The following is an 18,067-nucleotide window of genomic DNA, read 5'->3' as shown; positions in this document are numbered from 1 at the left end:
GAAAATTTTTTCGCTACAGCAGCATACAGGAAGCAATAAGATAATAATAGAATCTTGGTTGCTTGTATATTATATATATAGATATATACTGTACTGTATGTATATATATACATATATATATATATGTTGACTGTGTTTATTGGTTTGTTGTATATAATATATATAGATATATAATGTACTGTATATATACTGTATATACTGTGCATTTTATATTTATATTTTTTACTGCTATTTACTGCTATTTTATTTTATTGCTTTTCTATTATATTATTCTATTCTATTATTTTATTCTATTGTTTCTATTATTGCTTCTGTATGTATGCTGCTGTGGCGAAAAAATTTCCCCTCGGGGATTAATAAAGTATATACCTACCTACCTACCTACCTAGAATAATAGAAAAGCAATAAAATAGCAGTAAAATATAAAATATAAAATGCACAGTATATACAGTACAGTATATATCTATATATATTATATACATTATGTACATTAATGAAATGTTGGGGGGGGGGGGGGGGTTTCAAATCGAAGATAAAGAATGTAACGCAGGACTCTTACTTTGAAGTGAAAAGGTCGACACGCGTCATGCTTTTATTTTGAAGTTCAGATTCCGGAAGTGTGACGGGTGACGGAGTCCGCTTTTCTGTAGCGCAGCGTTAGCCGAGAGGATGCCGTCGATTGAATACGACGAGTGAGTGTTATTACTAACTTTTAAAACCGAATTTTATTTATAACATCTGCTCCCACCGGATGTCTTTTATCGATCTAATATTGCGTATCTGTCTCTTTATTTTCCAGCTCGAAGCCCAGCTGGGCAGACCAAGTGGAGGAGGAAGGGGATGAAGGTAAAACAAAACAAAAAAATGAGCTCGGTAGCATTTCTAGCTCGCTGGTGTCTTTCCACTCCCACGTGGTTGTAGGGCTGTAAAATGCTGTAGCTAAAATATACGTACAGGTAAAGTTCTGGGTGTCTCACCTTTTTTTGTTTTTGTTAAAAAAAAAAAGAAGGGTGCATCAGAAGATTGAGTGACTTGACGCAGATGGACGATTTTTATCGGCCTTTAATGTAAAAAAAAAAAATCGATGTGCGCTTCGGCCAACAGTGACGTCACTACGGCTAGCAGCGAGGAAAGCTGAATTACGGACCGGCATGAACGAGACTACTGGAATTGATCCAATTCACGTTACCGTGTCGGAAACGAGTGTATTATATTTATTTATTTATTTGTGCATATTGTTAATCGGGTTTGAAGCGGGGTCCCGGGACCAATTCACAACTGGAGATGTGATCGATAGATGAGAAATTCTGGAGCTTCAATAGTGGATTTTCTATTGCAACTACTGGACAGACTTATATATATATATATATATATATATATATATATATATATATATATCTCACACACACAAAGTCTTCAGGAAGAGGGCAAGAGAAACAATTAGTTTGACTAAAACTGCTTGTTCTTTTCACAGGCACACTCCCATCCCCCAAGGAAACCATCAAAGGAAATATTAAAACTGTCACAGAATATAAAATAGACGATGACGGAAAGAAGTTCAAGGTAATTTTACGTTTCGTGAATACGTTTCATCGGTTAAGTTTGTTCACACACGCACGTTTGGTATAGGACCACCATTAAAGGGCGCAAATACTGTTGAAGCTCTTGATTGTCCAGACTGACATTTTGTCAGGTTTTTTTTTCCATTCAAAAGTCAAAACTAGGACTAAATCTGTTTGAATCATTAGGCAGTTTTGTAGTTATTGTTTTTTGGGGGGTTTTTTTTACACAGTTTATCAAAGCTAAAATAACATTGTTATTGTGATGATTGTGAACTGGTTCTTCTGAAGCTATCAACAAAAATAAATTCCAAGAGTGACAATTACTAAACATCCCCTCGCGGCCACAACGCCCATCAGCGCTTTGAATAGACGTTCAAGGCTTTCCTACATCTTAATTATTACCGCAGTAGTTTGTCACGCCCATAAATATATATATATTTTTACTACCATTAGCAATAAAACTTGTTCAACTAAATCAATGAATGACTTTGCTGGGTTTATCTTTTTTTTTTTTTTGTCCCCTAGATCGTGCGAACCTTCAAGATCGAGAACAGGAAAGCATCAAAAGCTGTTGCCAGGAGGAAGGTCTGTTTTTACATGGAATTTGTTCAATTGTGAATTGTCGAAATTAAAGCTGCGTTCGCTTTGGAAGAAACAAAACTCTGGGTAAAGTCGGGTGTCGCGTCATATTCTGCCCTCTCGTTTCAGAACTGGAAGAAGTTTGGTAACTCGGAGTTTGACGCACCAGGCCCTAACGTCGCCACCACCACAGTCAGTGATGATGTGTTCATGACTTTCATCTCCAGCAAAGAGGTGAGAACCCATTGCGACCCGTTAAGATTATCAACTGCTATACGAACACCCCTTTTTTAAAAAATGGTTTTGATTTGGTAATCGATCGCCAAATGTTGCCGTTTGCAGGATCTGAACGCCCAAGACCAGGACGAGGATCCCATGAACAAACTGAAAGGACAGAAGATTGTGTCTTGTCGTATTTGCAAAGGCGACCATTGGACCACCCGCTGTCCGTACAAGGACACCCTGGGCCCGATGCAGAAGGAGCTGGCTGAGCAGCTTGGGCTTTCCACCGGAGACAAGGATAAGCCTGCTGGCTCCGGTACGAACAACTCGCTCTTCACCTCATCAGGTGGTCAATCTTCCTAAAGTTGTCAGGACTAATGTGGTCTTTTTTTGTTTGTTTGTTTGTTTTTTGGTCCATTTCATCAGCGGAGCCAGAGCCGGCGCAACCCGCACAGAGCAAGACTGGGAAGTACGTGCCCCCAAGTCTGAGGGACGGAAGCACGCGGCGAGGGGAGTCCATGCAGCCCAACCGCAGAGGTGAGCGGATGTCGGCGCATCCATCCTGTGCCCGAGTGTTTTTACAGCAGGGAGAATATTCCCAAGTATAAACCGCGTACGTTTGCACCCGACAGCTGATGACAACGCCACCATTCGTGTGACCAACCTGTCCGAGGACACCCGCGAGACGGACCTGCAGGAGCTCTTCAGACCATTTGGCTCCATCTCAAGGATCTATCTGGCCAAGGACAAGAACACGGGACAGTCAAAGGTTAGTTCACATTTTAGAAAGCCCTGCGGAGAGGAAGTATTAAAGCCGGCGTTTCACCTGGTATATATATATATATATATATATATATATATATCATTTGTAAGTGCAGCTGGTAAATTGACTGCGACAGAGCTGCTTTTTGCACCGATTTAACTTGCAGGCACCGCCAAGAATTGTTGTGTGATAAATGACCAGAATCACCCCGTGGCACATCTGTCTCACGTATTCACTGCTTGCTTTGTTCCCTGCAGGGATTTGCCTTCATCAGTTTCCACCGCCGGGAGGATGCAGCCAGAGCCATCGCAGGAGTGTCAGGATTTGGATACGATCATCTTATTCTCAATGTTGAATGGGCCAAGTGAGTTAATTGTCCGTTTTGTCAATTAAGCCATCAGCATGTTATTAATTTATGTCGCTAATGGATTTTAACTGTCTTTGCAGACCGTCAAACAACTGAGGAATTCAACAGAATAGATTCCAAGAAGATGCCAGATTTTATGGTTGTGGTAAATATATGTCTGGTACCTCAATAAAAGAGAGTAATTGTCACATTTGTTTTGTCTTGGTTTTCCTTCTTGTTTTCCTGACTTAAATCTTCCGTTCTTTACTTTAAGCTGCATTCACAGGCGTGACGCTCAAAACTATAAAGTCCCGTTAAGATCCGTGTTCCACCTGAAAGCAGAGCCACTGGGAGAAATAGACAAATGATAAATGCCGTGTATTTAACCGCAGGTAAAGACTAGTCACTGGTGACTTGTCCTTCACCTCAAAGGTTTTGATCTGCATTGCTGAGAACAGACTAGGAAGGAACAATTGTGGATACAAATCAGCTCTAAATTTAAGGTACATTGCATTTTACCAGTTGTTCTAATACTTGGCAGGTTAAAGTCCTTCAAACTTCTCAAACCCAATATTGACACCAAGTAGTCCCGCAGTCTTCAAAGGCCTGAGATGGCAACATTTTAGAAAAATTGTGGTTGACAAAGTGTTTTTGTTTTTTTTAACAGTAACCGAGCAAAGCCCTACAACAAACTAATAAATATCTAACTAATCTGGACGTGAGAATCTAGGTCTGAGGGTCCTTGATATAAATATTTAGACCTCCGTATCAAGCCATCGTCCTCATTGTTTCAGCTGAAATACATTTAAGATTTCATAGGAGCTTTATTTGAAATATTACATATAAAAACTACATACAATTTATACCACATGAAGTGAACATTTCCCAACAACAACAACAACAACAACAACATGATTAAAAGCACATTTAAAACATGGAATGGTACTACATAGAATGTCCATAGTGGCCACTTAGTGACACAGTTGAAAGCCAGCTTAATAAAAAGAAATTCTTTCCTGACAACGTCAGGATCAGTGAAACCGATTCTTGCTGAAGAGGGAACGGATGACTAATCGGAGACCTCCATCTTCTCTTGTTTGACGTTCTCTGTGGACGGAAGAACACACATTTGTATAAGGATGTCTGCGTTGAATGTCAATAAAGAATTTGTGAAAAGTACAATCTGGACCGATAAAGCCACCTGATGCTTGTTCCTCCTTGATTCTGTCCAAGATACACCTCCTAATCTCAAGGCCGATGGCTCTGGAGAGCGGAGGGGGCACAGCATTTCCAACCTGCCGGGCAGCGACAGAGAGAAGCAATTATGCAAGCTGGCAGAGAACGAGTGTTCATTTGGAGTCACGTTTCTCGGCACTGGATGAATCCAAGTCCAATATACATTCAATCATTGTTACCAAACAGATTGGTCGGAGGGGACAGCAGTACAGTTAGTGCTGCTAAACCATTACAGCCGAGAGATGCTATAAAGCTCGAGAGAAGGAGAAAAAAAAAAAAAAAAAAAAAACTAGAGCCACGTCAGCGTTGGTTACCAAAAAAAAAAAAAAAACACCCCGACTTCAGCTTGCGTTTGCAGTTTACCTGTCTGTGTTTGTCCAGGATGTTTCCAAAGAAGCGGTAGGTGTCGGGGAATCCCTGAGAGCGTGCACACTCCCTCACGCTGACCACTCTGTGCTGCTCGGGATGCAGAACGCGGCCCTGAAAGTAAATGATCACGTTACGACTCAAAAGGCAGGAAATCTCTTGCAGGCATCGGTTTCAGTCATATTACAAAACATTGTTCTACCCAAAGCTGAATCAGTTGATTTGATTCAACATTCAAATTCAAATTTTTATTAAATTTTATTTCACTTTATTAATCCCCGAGGGGAAATTTCTTCGCTACAGCAGGAGGGGGCTCTCAGGGGGGAGCTGCTGCAACAGGCTGCCACGAGCGCGGCGCCAGGTAACCTGACCTGAGGTGCATGTTTTTGGATGATGGGAGGAAGCCGGAGAACCCGGAGAGAACCCACGCAAGCACAGGGAGAACATGCAAACTCCGCACAGAAAGGCCCAGGACCGGATTTGAACCCGGAACCTTTTTTTTTTTGCCGTGAGGCGACAATGCTAACCACTGCACCACCGTGCCGCCCTAAAGCATTTCCTCAAACCTCAACTTCGCTGGAGATTTAAGTGACGGTCTGCATAACCAATGCAAGTCCCCCCCTCTGATATTTTTCATTTTGACGAACGTGTTCAGTTGAATGAGATACAGAGGAATATCTCGCGGTATCATTTAAAGAATGGGCTCTGAAAAGCTGGTGTACCTGTTTGCCCATGGGTTCAGGATTGGTCACAGTTGTGCTGAAGAAGCCGTCCCACTCCAACCTGCCATAGAGTCCAGCCCAGTGATTGTGGCGGTTGCCAGTGTGGGGCAGACACCAGGGGATCAGGGTGTTAAACTGCCGGTCTGCTGGGTCGCATGGAATCCCTAAAATGACATAGATAAAAAAAAATATATATAAGCGATGTCTCCACGCTGGAGATTTAAACTCTAATTTCCATCAGTCCTAAACTATACTAGACCTGCATACCTCCTGAACAAGTGCAAACACCCCTGAGTGCGCCGGTGCTGCTGCGTCCGTTCTTTTTATCAGGGTGTGTGTAACGCAGCTTCTTGGTCATGGTGCCATCCTTCAGCCGAACCTCCAGGTTGGGAAGATCTCTCCAGTCGGAGCCCGGAGCCAACGGGATGTGACGCATCCGGCCCTCCACCAGAGCACTCATGTCCTGAGAACACAGGTAATGGACGTCTTGTTATAAAGCGATCCCTGACCAACAATTAGTGAAGCGGCAACAGTACGTGAACACAATCCAGCTCGCCTTGCAGATGTGATCTTTGAGGATTGGCTGATACTGTGTGCCTCTGATCTGCCTCTGGAACCAGGACTGAGGTTCCCCATTGTAGGAAATCTCCAATGCAGCTGCACCGTTGCGAATCTCTGGCAGATCAGACATGGTGTCCCTGACGGTAATGGTTCTGTAGATTCCACCATTACCTCTGTTAAAAGACAAAAACAAAAACAAATCTTGAGTCACGCTGAGGCTTCGATATGCTCTCGGTGGATCTGTAAAAGTTTGCGATCTGGACTTGGAGATCACCAATACGGCAGAGGATAACGTTGACATTACCGTGTGACGTTACTGACGTATTTCTTTTCGTCCACCACGACGCTCAGAGAACAAGCTCTGGGGGCAAACACGTGCAGAGGTTCAGGATAGTGAGGCAGCTTCTCTCCTGGAGCAGCAGCCAGGATGATGGCCCTGCGGCGGGTCTGGGCGACACCGTACTGACCGGCCTGGTGAGCAGAGCAGAAGTGAGCAACTCGGTGGTCTCGTGAAGCAATTTCAAGCCATCGTAAAGATATTGGCACGAGAAAACAGAACCGCTCTGAAAATGGGTTACAGGAGGACAATTGTTTGCTGCAAGAGACAGAGTCAGATTTCGGGATCACATGATAACATCGGACTGTTAACGGTCATTTCAGTTTTACAGAAGAGGTTCATGCCAGTTACTCGGAGCTGATGCCAGAAGCACAACTGAGAATACATAGTGTCTACATAAAAACAAAAACAAAACAAAAACAAGTCCGTAAAGTCTGACCCACCTGAAGGACACCAAAAGTACACTGGTAGCCCATTCGCACAAGACAGCGTAAAGTCAGCTTCAGGACCATAGAGCTTTTGAACGAGACGAAGTTCCTCACGTTCTCGAGCAGGAAAAACTTGGGTCTGTAGTAATCGCAGTAACTGCAAGGAAGTACGCAGGTCAATTTAACTGTGCAGGAATGGACTGCGTGTTCTGCATTGAGGGGAAACGGGTAGTGCGAGGGGAAACAGGAGGAGCTCCCTCTGACAGACGCTCACCTAAGATAGGAGACCACAAGCGAGTTCTTGAATTTGGAATAGGTGCGAGAGTTGAAGCGGTTCATCCCGCTGAACCCTTGACACGGAGGTCCTCCACACAGCATCTCCACGTCACCCTTCTGAGGCAGCTTCTGGCCAAGAGAGTTGGTCTTCTCTCCGGACATGACCAACTTCAGCAAGACGTTGCAGTCCTCCGTGAACACGGTGGTGCCCGGGTTGTTGAGCCTGAAGGCCTGCGCGGCAGGTTCCCACATCTCTATAGCCCAGAGAGTCTCGGAGACACCTACGAGCAGTCAAAAGTTTTGAGCATTGCATCGGGAAAAAAAAAAAAAAAAAAAAAAAAAAGGTCAAAAATCAAATGTCCAAACTTGATGCCGTTAGTGGATCTCGAAGTATTTACCAGCCTGGTGGAAGCCTTCAGAAAGTCCGCCGCAGCCGGAGAACACATCCAGTGTGCGGTATTTGGACACTTTAGGCGACTGTTCTACGGGAGAGTCCTGCGGTTCCTGTGCTGCCAACACCTTTCCTTTGCCCTTACCTGGTGGGAAATACAATCAATGGATTAAGAGTTCAGTGAGCCTGAAACTAATGACAGAAAATGTGTTCTTCATTTTTACCTTTTCCTTTGCCCTTTCCTTTTCCTTTATGAACAACGGAGCGAGCGTGGTTTGGAGGGTCTTCGAAGCTTTTAGATTTTGCATTATAGGCCTGTGAGAAATAATATTTATAAGCGTGTACACTGGACTGAAGTTACGAATGCCGTGTTTCATGGCTGTGTTTTCCTCACTACACGGTCACAATCAAGGTGCAGTGATATTACAAACTGAACTGGACAATAACCGATTCTGAGATTACTGCAGATACAAACTCATCTGAGAATTGTACCTCCAGGAAATAGAAGCGGTCAGGTCCACCGCTGGAGTAGTCCTGCACCGATTCATTCAGGTCTTCTGCGTATTCTACTTGACAGCGGCCGAGCACCTCGGTCATGCTGACCGTCACTTCTTCATCACTCCAGTACAGCTGATTGATGTCCGTGTGGTAACTGGCTTTGATACCTTTGTGAGTGTTTTCAGGCCTGGAAGAGGAGACAAAAATCCAGTTCATTCCAAACACGTTCTTTTATAAACACATTAAACCACGAGTGAGAACCACTTTAACTGAAAAGGCATTTACTTGTAGAACTTGTAGAGTCGCAGTTTGACCTCTGACGTGTCCGATTTCCCGTTGCTGCGCCTGTGGCAGAAGATCTCCTTGATGCGCCCGATACGGAAAGGCTCTGGAGCGTCCAGGTTGGAGCCCTTGATGTAGTCGGAGGACTTCCTGTAATACTCTGGATACAGCTCCTCGTCCACGTCCTCTTTCCTGTGGGAGCGCTTCACTGGACTGGCTGGCTTCACACTGAGAGACAGAGGCAGTGAATTTAACATATATATTTGTTCAGCTTAGGCCGTATCCATTTTTTTTTATATATACACAACTTAAACGCCATGAATACAACTTTAATCTTGTAGGAGTTGAAACTGAATGCAGAAAAACAGGCCAATATCTTCTTTTAAAAAAAGATCAATAATGTATTCCAATGCAGTCCTTAGCCAACAAAAGCAAACTAGCCAAAGAAAAGAAATCGATTTTATAGTGTATCTAGCGGACCAATTGAACACTATACTGTCTGCCTTTAGCCAGTTGCTTGTATCATGAAGGACCTCTGGTGGCACGAGTTGCATTACACATCACACATCACACACAGAAGCTCAGTTAAATACAGAAATGAGCCCGTTCTGACAGCCCTGCACTCGTACTTTCTAAATACAACCGTGTACCTTAATATTAGAGGCCGATGTTAACTGCATGATATTAGCTTATTACAGATACATTGTATCTGTTGGCTAATATGAAAGCTTTTCTTTTTATACATCATGCAGAAAAAGATGCTTTGGGGGGAAAAAGAAAAATTCTACTTGTTAGTTTGTTTTTCGAATATAGTAAACCATAATTATGAAAAGTTTACCGTTTCAATGCACTGATATTAGTTTGCACAATGAAATGTAAAAGATACTGCTGCCATTACCTTTGTCACAAGTGTCAATGTATTAAATAAAAACATTTAAAGTATAATTGAAAAACCTGTGTTTATATACACTGCGTAAAGAATGTATATTTAAAAAAATATATCAGCCAATATAGTGATATCCTGAACTCCAGTATTTGTCTGGCTCCAACCGTACCCAGCCTTAGTCATTGAACAGGTTTAAGGAAATATAAAAATCCTTTCACTCACCTGAAATTAAAAGCTTCGGGAGGCAGGTAGACGCCGTCTCCCACCTTGAACTGGTCTCCCTTAAAGCAGGCCAAAGCATACAGAGCCTTGTTGTCGCTGTGTTCATTCTCCAGGGGTTCAAAAGCACGAGGCACTTCCTGTTCCTCTCTCCCTTTAATCCTGACACAGCTACCACAGAACCTGAAGGCAAACACCAGCATATCCACAAAGTTAATATAAAAGAAACAAAGAAAAGGTCAGGAGCAGTACAAATACACTCGTGGCTGGTGCTTACTTGAACTGGCATTCCTCCGATGCAGCGATCGTGGGAGGCGTCTCGAATCGGGCAAACTCTGTGTTGTACGAGAACTGATAGAAGAAACTCTTCCCATCATCCTCGATCACCTTCATGTCAACATCCAGGCCACCCTAAAACACAGAGTAACCAGGGGATGAAGAACAGCGAATAAAACAAAAAACAAAAATAAAAAGCAGCTTGACCAGCTGTGAATTTGACTTACCTCCATGAACCAGTTGTTAGATGGAGCCTTATACATGACATTCACTTTGTCTTGGACATAATTGAGCTGCATGTCTTCACACTCGTCCACAATGACGAGCTCCAGTGGATCAGAAGACTCTCCAAGCACTGTGTGAATCCCACGAAGGAACCAGTGGGCGTGGAACATCTTTCCATTATTGTCCTCCCACAGTGAAGTGATCCTGAGAAGTTACAACGTGAGATTTATACAAGACACTCCGTATTAACATGTCATCCAGGAGATTCTTTCTAAATGTCCTACCTTGCCAGATACAGAGGAATGCTTGGATCCTCTGATGAAACCGAGACACAGTCTCCCACCTCCAGCACTTCATCGTTCAAAGAGACTTTACTGTAGTACTGCTTCTTTCCCTCAGACTGAGGGGGATGGAGATACATAGATTTTTATGTGTACAGCACACTGCTGGGTTCATGGATGACAAGAAAACTGTTCAAGAACCAAAAAAAAAAAAAATTTAAATACCCGAACAGGCTCTCCGATCCATGTAAGTTTGCACTGGGTCTGCTTCTTCCTCTTGGCATGAGAAAGCTTTTTGCTCTTCTCCACAGGAACATCATCTTCCTCGATGTTCTCGTCATCTTCAGCCTCCTTTACCGCAAGGTTTGGGCATCTAAACAGGGATGTGTGTATATATATATATATTGGTTTAAAAAAAGGAAATAAGGAGTACAGACAAAGAGTTTGAGGAAAACATTTTTTCTTGCTTGAAATATTCAGGCGCTAAAAGCCGATCAAAGACTGTAAAAACTGTTCAGACATGCTCACCTTCTCTGCTTACAAGCTTGTTTGGTTTTGCCGCTTCCTCCAAATTTGATCATGTCCTTGCAAGCTGCGCACTTGCCACAATCAGGAGACTGACAAACCTGAAGACAAATTAAAACAGTACGGATTTAGTTATCAAGAATGGAAATCAAATGGACATCAGACACTAGAGTGAATTGTTTCACAATTCTCACCTCGCAGACACCGCAGCGCTGCCTTTTGGCTCCGCCCTCTTTCTCAGTCTGTTCTATCTGATCTGAGAAGAAGGTGTCAAAGATCTGGTACACAAGCGTGGTAGTGGTCGCTTTAGTTGGTCCCTTACTGTCCTTCTCTATCTTAGTTGGGTGACGGATAGCCTGTCTTCTGGCAGCTCTCCTGTCAACAGAATAGAAAGTTTGCATTCAGACAAGAGGCCCGTTTCAATTGGCACAAATACCTGATGAAATGCGGAGCGATGGCATGATGAAGCCCCTGGCCGTCAACACACCACAGCATCAGGCCATGCAACATGAGAAACAAGCAAACAAAACTGAAACGGACAGTAAAGATGTAAAATGCAGAGTTTCCATTAGATGTAACTGGTAATAAAGTTGATTCCAAACTGGGAAGCAATCTGGCTGCCTGCACAGAAAACACCAACACGTGCCAAGATCCCAAAAAGTTTGGACTGCTTTGATCTCATCTGACTTTTGTTCTTCCTGCTCCAAGTTAGAAATAAAGGCTATATTACCTCTAAAAAAAAAAAAAAAAAAAAAAAAAAAAAAAAAAATTCACTCACTAAACTCTCAACTGTGTTGTAATGGTGTTGAGTTTCTCACCATGGAGAACCCTCACCTACAGAAAGCCTCAAGTAGCTTAACATTGTGACTCTTAACTTGAATTAATTTAAACCGTGGATTAATTAATAACACAGAACCGACATTATCCATCAAATAGGGCTGACATGTTTACAGCACTGAGTTTCCACCGAAGGCAGAGGGGATGTCCCAGGTTCAAACCCAGGGCATGAACATGGGACTTCCCAGGACTTCTTGTACCATGGATTCATTTCCATGAGGAAAAACCCTTAACAGGCACGGATAATGTGAAAGGTGAAAGGTTTTACTCTATTTTCCTTTAAGAATAGACTTTGCATGAGGAACAAGTTGGAACGAGGAACAAAAAAATGATAATAATACTTTCCCTCCTCTACCCTTTACCTTTTGAGGACATGTATCCGACTTAGACCGATTTCTAAATATACTCGTGTCACAAGTACTGGAAAAAGAGTTTGCATGACTTCAATGAGGAACAGGAAGGAGAGCAATTCTGCATATTTGAACGAAACAAAATTGTTTAGCTTTTGACAGTGAAACGAGCCAGTCCAAACACCACATTGTTCTACAGATGAATAAACTAACATTTGTGACTTTAAAGACATCTTATGGGAGCGGACTCAAATATGGCAGATAAACTAAAATAAACCACAATGTAAAGCCAAAATGTATAGAAAATAAATCAAATTAGAAACAAAATTCTGGCATGATTTCTGGTGTATTGCTCTTTGTCCAGAAAGTTTTTAAATGCTTCACAGTAACACACCACCAAACAAGCTCAGGATGCATCGACAATAAGGCCTACCTACCAGTACAGCAGCATGCTGCGTTAGGAAATGTCAGAGTGTTAGACATCAGGGAGAAGAAGGAGCAGAAACACAGGAATATAGGGCAAAAAAGAAAACTTCAAAATCCTGAAGCATGAGCTGCAGCTTGAAAGATTTGGTGATGGTGGGAGTAATCGTTTTTAAGATTTATTATGTGGCACACTGCTCATATCAGGCACAGCAGTTATAGCGGTCCGAGTGGTATGAACGGTGAAATATTTCAAACATTTAGAACAATATTCCAGATTGTATTTCTTGAACGGTCAGGAGTCCAATTCTAATGAAAACACATCCTTTTAACTCAGAAATCAAAGCCTGTGCTTTAGGATATTTGACTACCATAAGCTCATATTGCTTTATAGTAAGAAAAAAAACACAATCATAATTGAATCCCTTTTTAGTCGTACCTCTTCCCTAGAGTGACTCCGGCAAGCTTGATCAGGTCTCTCATGCAGGGAGTGACAATGATGGGCTGCTCATCCGAGTCACCGGCCTCATCGTAGCTCTCCACCTGCTCCACCACAAACTGGGCGTGACGCAGCAGTGTGTCTTCAGTGAAGCAGTTGAAGTTCAGCCCTGCAGGAGGCACAGTTGTCTGAGGGCAGGAGGAAGACAAGGCTGTTAGTATTGTGCATGCAGAATAAGACGTATGTGTTTTCAACACCAAATAGATAAAGAGGCGGGAAACTGCTTTGATCAAAACACAAACATGACAGATCACACCAGACTTCACCTCAATCTTGTTGAGAAGGTCCTCATAAGTAGCATCTGGATTTTTCTGGAGGAATTCCACCACTATCTTGCTCATATAGATCTTCTCCTGCATCAGTGCAAAGATGGGAGCATATTCCTCACTGGGGTGCATCAGGATGTAATCAGCAAAAGCTGAAAAAGAAAATGTATAGATAATAATTAGTACGTCACGTATATGGACAGCTTTTTTCCTTTTAAAAGAACAAAGGATAGTTTATTACCTGTAGTGAAACCAATTAAAGCCTTTTCTCCACCATCAAAACCAGTGATCCACCAGGCGTTGATGGGTCCAAGCTTTTTGGCAGGAACACCACCTGGAAAAGAAGAAAAGAAAAGAAAAAAACAAAATCATGATTGTAGAAACTAAAAAGATGATGTAGCAGTTACATAAAGTTTCTGTTCTTGACGTGCAGGTTTTCATACCATCCAAGCAAGGATTGTCATCATAGATGGGTTTGACAACACAGCTGAAGTAAAGCTCAACGTTCTTCTCAATCAGTCCAGAGTCAAATGGGCAAAGATGGCCACGCTTGTCATACACACTGCAAAACACAACAATACCGTTCGTGACCAAACCTCACGTGTTGGAATACAGAATCATGCAACAGTGCAATTAGAGGGGAAATATTTGTTCCTCTAAACTAACATGTGTCAGATGAATGCTGATGGAGAATCGCCTACCTGAAGTTTGTGATCTTGTGCTGTGGCAGATCCTCATAGCTCTCAAATCCATCCTCATTTGCATCAAACAGGGAGAGGCGCTCATCTGTTAACATTTCTGGTTCATCCAGCTAAAGACACAAAACAGCAGAAATGTGTCAGTATAGTCAAAATAAGCACTATTTTCTGATGACAATGAATGTAAGACATACATACCGAATTGTCCGGATCCCCTTGAAAGAACTTGAGATCCGAGTCATCCAAGTACTGTCTGCAGTCTGGACATTTGGGGGGTGGTGTCTTGAAAGAAAGAAAGAAAAAAAGAAAAAACACAGGTCATGCCAGCACAGAGCACAGATGCTACAAAACAATTTACAGCATTGACACCCAGTTGAATTATCCAGTCCATTACCTTTGCAACAGGAGCTGTCTTAACTGGCTCAGTCTTAATTTCTTCTGGAGCAGCGCTGCATTAACAAAACAAAACAAAAAGTGTTAGTACATTCGTTTGAGCGAGCGTCATCATCAATATTCAGAAGGTACAAGACTTACTTTTCATCTGGGTCCACTTTCAGACGCTTTTCCTCCTGAGACTGCAACAGATTTGAAAGTACGTGCAGTGTTATTTACCAAACACTGAGACGCACACCCATCTAGACGTTTAGAAATCATTGGCACATAAAAACACATCACCTCCTCAACATCATCTTCTTCTTCTGCTACTACGACTACTACTTCTTCTTCTTCTTCTTCTTTCTTTAGTTCATTTTGTCCATTGGCAGCTTCTCCATTGAAGTCTTCAGACTTGCGCTTTTGACTGCAAGACAGATTTAAATACTTCACAAGAGTTTTAACTTTCTTTAAACTTGCTGAAATATATAAATGCAGAAAGTAGAAAGCTCAAAATAAAACCCGTATACATACACTTTAGAGAACATTGACATGATGGTTGGCTGTTTTCCACTGTTTCTTGTGACCCTGGTGCTGGCTGGAGACTCTTCAGAAGAAGAAAAACATTTAGTTTTTCTCATTAAATCACATCAAGCCACTGAATTCATGCATTGTCTCCATCTTAACAACCATCTGTTCCACAGTAAATAACAATAAGAGATCTCCAACTTACTTTTTGTGTCAGAATTTGCCTTGCTCCTGCGTCCACCTTTCCCCTTGGCAGTAGTTGGCGACTTGACAGCCTCTCCCTCCTCCTCTACGCCCATGGAAACATCTTCATTGTCCTCCTCTTTGTGGGAACCATTCGTGAAGCCATTCGTCTTTACTCCAACGTGCGAGCCATTTTCATGATGGAGTTCTTTTCCCAGCAAGGCTTTCACTTTAGAAATGTAAACCTCCTGAGGAAAGTACACGGCATACAACACATGAGAAATAATGATCAGTGAAATTGCAGGATTGCTAATGACTGTGAATATCTTTAAGAGTCACTGACCATTGAGATTTCTGAGCTTTTCATTTTTTCCTCTAGGCTGGTGAGCAGGTCCTGAGCATCAACATGCAGGAAGTCCTGCACCAACCTGAGCTTTTCTTTCACATTATCCTGGAAAGACATTTAAAGTAACAAAAACAAAAACAAAAAAGTAAGAAATGCTACACTTTAAAAGGACACACAATTAACTCAAAATGCAGACTTAAAAAGGCAGATTTCAATTTAGATTTCTAGCATTTTAATGTGGCCTACTGAAGTTGCAGCATTGATCATGTAATTACACATACATCAACGAAAACTCCTAAACTTGAAAGTGTCAGCAAAAAGACTCAAACTGATGTACATTGTGACATTTTGGAGAGTAAATGGCGAGATTAAATGCAGATGAATTTTATAAAAATGAACGACATACATGGATCAGCCCTGCCACTTCGTTTTAAATTACACGTGGTTATTGTATTTGCATTTACAAAATAAGGACACAAGAAATGGACAATATGATTGTTTTTAGATGAGTGAAATCTGAATTGAGATTGCAGCTTTCTATCGAAGTGGAAACCAAATTTGCATTTGCATCCATTAGTGAGCAGCTGCAGTTAGCACTCGGATTACATGAAGGTTTTTTTTTTTCAGCTGCAGCAAATCCACACAGGAACTCACCTCGTCTGAAGATCCATCCTCATCCAGCATCTTCAGCCTGTAAACAAAGTGCACGTCAAAACAACGCCGCGGAAAGTTACAGCGCGCAAATCCATCCAGGGGCGCAATCTTTACCACACAGGAGCATTAAAACCACAGTGACAGCGAGCTAGCAGATCAAAAAAAGGTAACAAAACTTCCTGAGTGGCGCCAAATCTTGCACGCTGCCCAATCCATTGACAGGCTAACTGATGCTAACTGGCTAACAGTGTACTAACGCATGCCACATCAGCCAGGACTTGTCAAGAAGGCAAACAAGCTACCGCTAGCCGCAGCTACGAGTATAAGCAAAAAGGGTGAAGTGTCGGTCAGGCTCTCGACAAAAACCGGGTAAAGTCCGGGACAAGCCGGGCTGATGATCACTGCTAATGTTGTGGTTTAAGACAACAAGCTGCACGTTAAGCGACATCACCAGGGACGTGATTAGCATTCAGGTTACTATCGTTACCTTTTCTTGACGTCGTCTGGCAGAGACACGCACGTCCTGGATGGCATCGTGAACGGCTAGCTAAAAAGACACAAGGGATTAAAAAAAATATATATATATATATAAAAAAAAAAAAAAAACTGCTTTAAGAAGCTGTTAAAAACAATGTTTAAGCCCGCTGTTGATAACCTCAGCGCGGCTCCACGGTGACTGCTTTATTCGCGCGCTGCTTCTCGCAATGGATGCTACATGCAAATTCGGGCGCGCGGGCCGTCTTTTCGCGGGGAAAACCGGGTGTTGTGGACTGTACCATTACAGCGATCTACGGGTAAACCATTTCAGTCCGGGACGCGATATGCCCCTGCTAAATGGATAATTTGCAATAAAAAACCCACATTTTCCTCATCGTAAATATGTTAATGTGCTTTATAAAATACATCCGTGACTGTCGGGTTGTTGTGTTATACTTTCCTGGAAATGAAGAAGTAATGCGACCGACCGGTGATATTTGACGGATGTCGAAGACCAGGCGGAAGCAATCTGACTGTTGTTTACTAATGAGCGCTTTATGCATTTCAAATGTATGTAATGTGTGTGTCTATACTTTTGAGTGAAAACATTCAATAGATGGCACTGTTATCATAGTAATAGTGCATTACCATAGTAGTTGTGTTTGTGCAAGATAACAGCCCGTGGACAATTTAGTTCCCAGAGTAACTCTAATGTGTGTGTCTGATTCAAAACGTAGCTGGGTAATACTACCAATCTGTTTTATATGTTGCATAAATTTGAGCGATTACTATGGTTTTTGTTTTGGACCTGTAGTTAGAAAGTATATGGACAAAACGTCCTTCAGATACGGCCGGTTAAGTGCCTGTTTCACCACCAGGTGGCACCATCCAATACAATTTTATTCAGTAGGCTATTATGGTGTAAAATCAAAGTGTAACAATCAAATATAGGGAATAACAAAAGAAAAATATAGATGTCGAAACAAAAAAAAAAAAAAGGGAATTAGTTAAAAATATTAATACCGGTAAAATGTCAGTGTTCTAAACAAAATGGAAATGCCTGGGGAACAAGGGAGAGCGTTGGAAAGGGATGGTTCAAGGTCATTTTAGCCTGCCTTAACTGTAAATTTTATCAAAAAAATAAGTTTTAAACTTAGTCTTGGCAGTAGAGAGCGTGTCAGCCTCCTGGACCCAGCAAGGAACTTATGTCACTTGTTGCTTAAAAATAGGAGTCACTGTCTTTGTCAGGTTGCCATATCGGGTTCACATATATACATGGAAACCCACCATGGCCACATTTACTGCAAGTTTTGTTCCCATTAATTGAACGGTTATCAGCGTGTGAATGCTATCATTACCATGGGGATGATTGACGAGCGTGTTTCGTGTCCTTGTTTAGTTATTGAGTGTTTGTATTCCAAACTGTCTAATTTTACAGGGACAAACTCACGAG

At 42.2% G+C, this 18,067-nt stretch overlaps 2 protein-coding genes across 3 annotated transcripts; one reads left to right on the top strand and one right to left on the bottom strand.

Moving 5' to 3' along the window:
• The first annotated feature begins 616 nt into the window (after positions 1-616).
• Positions 617-3,683, top strand: eif3g (eukaryotic translation initiation factor 3, subunit G). The gene is made up of 10 exons (XM_069148852.1): positions 617-692; positions 800-846; positions 1,475-1,563; positions 2,088-2,147; positions 2,271-2,375; positions 2,484-2,679; positions 2,790-2,900; positions 2,996-3,132; positions 3,384-3,490; positions 3,574-3,683. The coding sequence occupies exons 1-10, from the start codon at positions 670-672 to the stop codon at positions 3,587-3,589; spliced, it is 891 nt and encodes a 296-aa protein (XP_069004953.1). The 5' UTR covers positions 617-669; the 3' UTR covers positions 3,590-3,683.
• A 577-nt stretch (positions 3,684-4,260) lies between these two features.
• On the bottom strand, positions 4,261-16,875 carry dnmt1 (DNA (cytosine-5-)-methyltransferase 1). 2 transcript variants are annotated; one of them, XM_069148844.1, is made up of 35 exons: positions 16,625-16,875; positions 16,138-16,174; positions 15,481-15,588; positions 15,160-15,385; positions 14,961-15,033; positions 14,730-14,853; positions 14,589-14,629; positions 14,449-14,503; positions 14,253-14,336; positions 14,058-14,167; positions 13,800-13,918; positions 13,598-13,690; positions 13,357-13,508; positions 13,031-13,218; positions 12,606-12,620; positions 11,176-11,356; positions 10,985-11,082; positions 10,682-10,829; positions 10,460-10,575; positions 10,178-10,379; positions 9,952-10,085; positions 9,678-9,857; positions 8,573-8,797; positions 8,282-8,474; positions 8,014-8,104; positions 7,797-7,934; positions 7,397-7,679; positions 7,138-7,279; positions 6,662-6,828; positions 6,353-6,530; positions 6,064-6,259; positions 5,797-5,960; positions 5,072-5,188; positions 4,674-4,767; positions 4,261-4,579 (listed from the first exon to the last, which is right to left on the bottom strand). In XM_069148844.1, the coding sequence occupies exons 1-35, from the start codon at positions 16,669-16,671 to the stop codon at positions 4,542-4,544; spliced, it is 4,557 nt and encodes a 1,518-aa protein (XP_069004945.1). In that variant the 5' UTR covers positions 16,672-16,875; the 3' UTR covers positions 4,261-4,541. The 2 variants fall into 2 exon arrangements, with proteins under 2 accessions (XP_069004945.1, XP_069004946.1); XM_069148845.1 differs by lacking the exon at positions 12,606-12,620.
• Positions 16,876-18,067: the final 1,192 nt, after the last annotated feature.

This window comes from Embiotoca jacksoni, unplaced genomic scaffold (assembly GCF_022577435.1).
Source record: "Embiotoca jacksoni isolate LCO1_2020_lvr unplaced genomic scaffold, fEmbJac1.0.p SCAF_15, whole genome shotgun sequence".
Classification (NCBI taxonomy): domain Eukaryota; kingdom Metazoa; phylum Chordata; class Actinopteri; family Embiotocidae; genus Embiotoca; species Embiotoca jacksoni.
Note: the sequence above shows the minus strand (reverse complement) of the source record. Positions and strands in the feature narration are given on the sequence as shown.

What these genes read in the sequence shown, in the direction of transcription:
- eif3g (XM_069148852.1), top strand. Translation starts at nt 670, where the DNA reads ATGCCGTCGATTGAATACGACGA. An exon ending in GGAGGAGGAAGGGGATGAAG is followed by an intron (nt 847 to 1,474) that starts GTAAAACAAAAC and finishes TTCTTTTCACAG; the next exon opens with GCACACTCCCATCCCCCAAG. An exon ending in AAGCTGTTGCCAGGAGGAAG is followed by an intron (nt 2,148 to 2,270) that starts GTCTGTTTTTAC and finishes CTCTCGTTTCAG; the next exon opens with AACTGGAAGAAGTTTGGTAA.
- dnmt1 (XM_069148844.1), bottom strand. Translation starts at nt 16,671, where the DNA reads ATGCCATCCAGGACGTGCGTGTCTCTGCCAGACGACGTCAAGAAAAG. An exon ending in ATGTCAATGTTCTCTAAAGT is followed by an intron (nt 14,854 to 14,960) that starts GTATGTATACGG and finishes TCTGTCTTGCAG; the next exon opens with TCAAAAGCGCAAGTCTGAAG. An exon ending in TGTTTGCACTTGTTCAGGAG is followed by an intron (nt 5,961 to 6,063) that starts GTATGCAGGTCT and finishes ATGTCATTTTAG; the next exon opens with GGATTCCATGCGACCCAGCA.